Source organism: Morus notabilis, unplaced genomic scaffold, assembly GCF_000414095.1.
Source record: "Morus notabilis unplaced genomic scaffold, ASM41409v2 Scaffold5, whole genome shotgun sequence".
NCBI classification, from domain to species: domain Eukaryota; kingdom Viridiplantae; phylum Streptophyta; class Magnoliopsida; order Rosales; family Moraceae; genus Morus; species Morus notabilis.
Genome location: NW_010363077.1, coordinates 687,143 through 690,294, shown reverse-complemented (window position 1 = coordinate 690,294; position 3,152 = coordinate 687,143). Strand labels below are relative to the sequence as shown.

The following is a 3,152-nucleotide window of genomic DNA, read 5'->3' as shown; positions in this document are numbered from 1 at the left end:
TTCCGATCTGAACTCTCCGGTTGAGTCCGTCGTTGGTTCGAGCGAGGCGGAGAGCGATGAAGAGGAGTTCATAGCTGGACTCACTCTCCGAATGGCTTGCTCTACTCTGGACGACGGTTTCAAAGCCACCGACTCTGCTTTCGCCTCCGAAAACGGCAAGGTAACGAAGCATAAAGAAGAAGTGAAATGGAAAAAGAATATGGAGAAAAAAAAGAAACGCGTTTTTTCTTTCTTTTCTTGGCGCTATTTTCTGATTCTTGTTCTTGTCTTTTTCTTAACAGCCATGGACTTTGTCCCGTTCTCCCCAATCGACCCTCTGCGCGCTTGGCAGTGGCTGTGGCTGCGAGAGCCGCGGAAGCCCTAACGAAGCTCACTCCCGAGTCCCCTCTCCTCCGCCGCCGCGTCCGTCGGCGGCGACTTGGGATCTCCTCAACGCCGCCGCCGGCGAAGTCGCCAAGATGCGCTTGATGAGCCAGAACAACAACAACAACAACGAAGAAGAAGAAGAGTATTACAAACTCTTCCGTAGCGGCGGTCTTTTGAATGCTCCAAGAAAAACCCCTCTTGCAAACCCTAGCGCCGAGTTTTTCCTCAACCACGCCATTTCTCAAAAACAATTACAAGTAAGTGAAACACTTAAACATGGAGTTCAATTACAGATTTAGGGTTGATTTATTTCTTAATCCGACCTTTCTTTTTTCTGATTTTTAGTTTCAGCAACTGAGGCAACAACAGATGATGAAGCAGCAGCAACAGAGCTCGGCGATTTGGGGGAACAACACTCCAGCGACGTTGGCGGCAGAACGGCAGCAACAGTTGGTTCAACAGCTTCGCCAGAACTACCAGACGGGGGTGCAGAACAAAGCACGGAACCACCAAAACGCTCGTTCTCTGGGCTTGTCTCCATCTGCATGGCCTCCTCTGCAGCAGCAACAGAGACGGGAAAACGTGTCGGGCATGAGAGCGGTTTTTCTCGGAAACCCGTCGAGGAAAAAGGAATGCACCGGCACCGGCGTCTTCTTGCCCCGTCAAATCGGTACCCAACACGAATCCCGAAGAAAGCCAGGTTAGAATTTCTAGAGTCCATTGTTTTTTTAATTCATTTAGATTTGCGCGTTAAATGAATCTGTATCCTTCTTTTTTTTTGTATTGGGTTCTTGGGTATTTGTGGTTTGGTCATCATTAATTTTTATTTTTCTGTAATATTTTATTTTTTTATTTGGTTTTTTACAGCTTGTTCAACGGTTTTGGTACCGGCGAGGGTTGTGCAGGCACTCAACTTGAACTTAGACGACATGTGTGGTGCACAGCCACAGATTCAGCCTCGTTTTAATGGAAGCTTCACTCCAGACACCGGTAAAGAAAACAAAATTAAAGTCAATCCTTACATTCTTCTATAATGTCGTTTATTGCATCTTTACAAACAGCGCCGTTTTGATACGCAGATGTGGCTCTACGATTAAGGAGTAATAATGTCGTTTCTCATCAGAAGCGCAACTTGGCCAGGAGTCAGCCACAAGTTAACCATGAGATTCGGCTACCACAGGACTGGACTTACTAATTTGCTTTTGTGTTTTTTAGCTGGATGGTTTAGGAAGAAAAGGATAAGAAAATTGGAAAAGGTTTTTAGGGGGTTACTAGTTTGCTATATAGATTATTAGCAGTAGAGAGAGAATAGGGGAAGAAAGAAAAAAAAGAGAAGGAAAAAGTAAGAAAGAATGATGAAGAAAATGATGTTAATTCTGTTATTTTGGGTTAGGATTAGGTGATAATAAATCCTTTTGTTCTTGTGGGGATTAATGTTCGTATCTCTAGGCAAATGATGTGGTGTGGACTCCTGTTGTCCCTCTTTTGTTTTTGTGTTAGGGATGATGGTGATAAGTTGGGTTATCTTTTGATTCAGCCAAAAAAAAAAAAAAAAAGGGTTATCTTGAAAATGTCTCTGGGTTTTTGAGCGTTTCATTGTTGCTTTTGGTTCCCAACTTGTCCACTCACCTTTGGCCTTGGAATATTAATAGTACTACAGTAATAATAAAGGGGTATATTTCTCGGTTTCTCTTCCTGTTTGTTTATTGAACTTGAAGCACTTGTATCATTGTTCACAACATATATTATTGCAATTTATTAATTATATGCTAAAAATAATAAAGGCTATTCCTTTTGCTTTCATTGGACCGCTAATTTTGATGATTAATTAGGGCGATGAATATGCTAAAAATAATTTTGTTGATGAACAATTATGGGGTTGAGGCGGACTGTCATAATAAATGGGAATAAAAATGGAGGTTTGTGGACGTATTCGCCGCTGGAAATTTGCCGCAAAGGGGCTTTCGCACTTTCTTCGAGGCCCAGTAAGCTGGATTTTCGGTCTGTTCATTGTCGTAATTAATTATTTAATGGGTCCTGCATGGATGATTTTGGAATATTAAAGCGAATTTCGAATTGGAAAGGTCATGGTCGATTGACGAACGCTTAACTTTTAAGCTTAACGAGGAAGTAACCTGATGCGGAAATAAATGTGGAGTGTTGATTTGCTGTTCATTTGTGAACCAACCGCGTGTGGTGTTCTTATACGTGTCGGTAACCAATGTAATTTGCTTTTGTGATCTCTTGGGCTTGTTTTTTTGAATTAAAACTCAAAAAAAGTTTAACTTTAACTATAATTTTATTCAAGTTTATGTTATTTTATAAAATTTAAGTTTAAATTTAAGTTTGAACTCGAGTTTTAATTTGAACTTAGGGTTAAAATCTGATATTAAATTTTTCTTTCGATTCAAGTTATTAAACTCAAACTCAAGTTAATGAACAATATTTTTTCTATTCTTAAAAATATCACAACTTTTTCGTTTTAATTCCGATTGAGATGATTTTTTTTATGCGTTTATAACGAAGAGATGAATAAAATCCTATTCATTACCCTATTAAAATTTGTCATCATCATTGAGTTTTTTATTAAAATACTATCTAAATACAAATTCAAGCTTTGACTCACTCAAACACAAACTCAAATAGATTCTCAATTCAAACCATAACTTAAATGTGCACATCTAAACACAAACTCAAGTTGCAACTTCAACTTAAGTTATAACTCAAATTCAACTCAAGATTTACATTCAAGTAACCATAACTCAAAAATACAACCAAACAAGCCC

General features: G+C 39.2%; 1 protein-coding gene across 1 annotated transcript; it reads left to right on the top strand.

Annotated features, from left to right (window-relative positions):
* The first annotated feature begins 6 nt into the window (after positions 1-6).
* LOC21406409 lies at positions 7-2,054 on the top strand. Its single transcript, XM_024169178.1, has 5 exons — positions 7-160; positions 282-623; positions 712-1,066; positions 1,234-1,356; positions 1,446-2,054. Exons 1-5 carry the CDS (start codon positions 92-94, stop codon positions 1,559-1,561), a joined length of 1,005 nt encoding a protein of 334 aa, XP_024024946.1. The 5' UTR covers positions 7-91; the 3' UTR covers positions 1,562-2,054.
* The last annotated feature ends 1,098 nt before the right edge of the window (positions 2,055-3,152 follow it).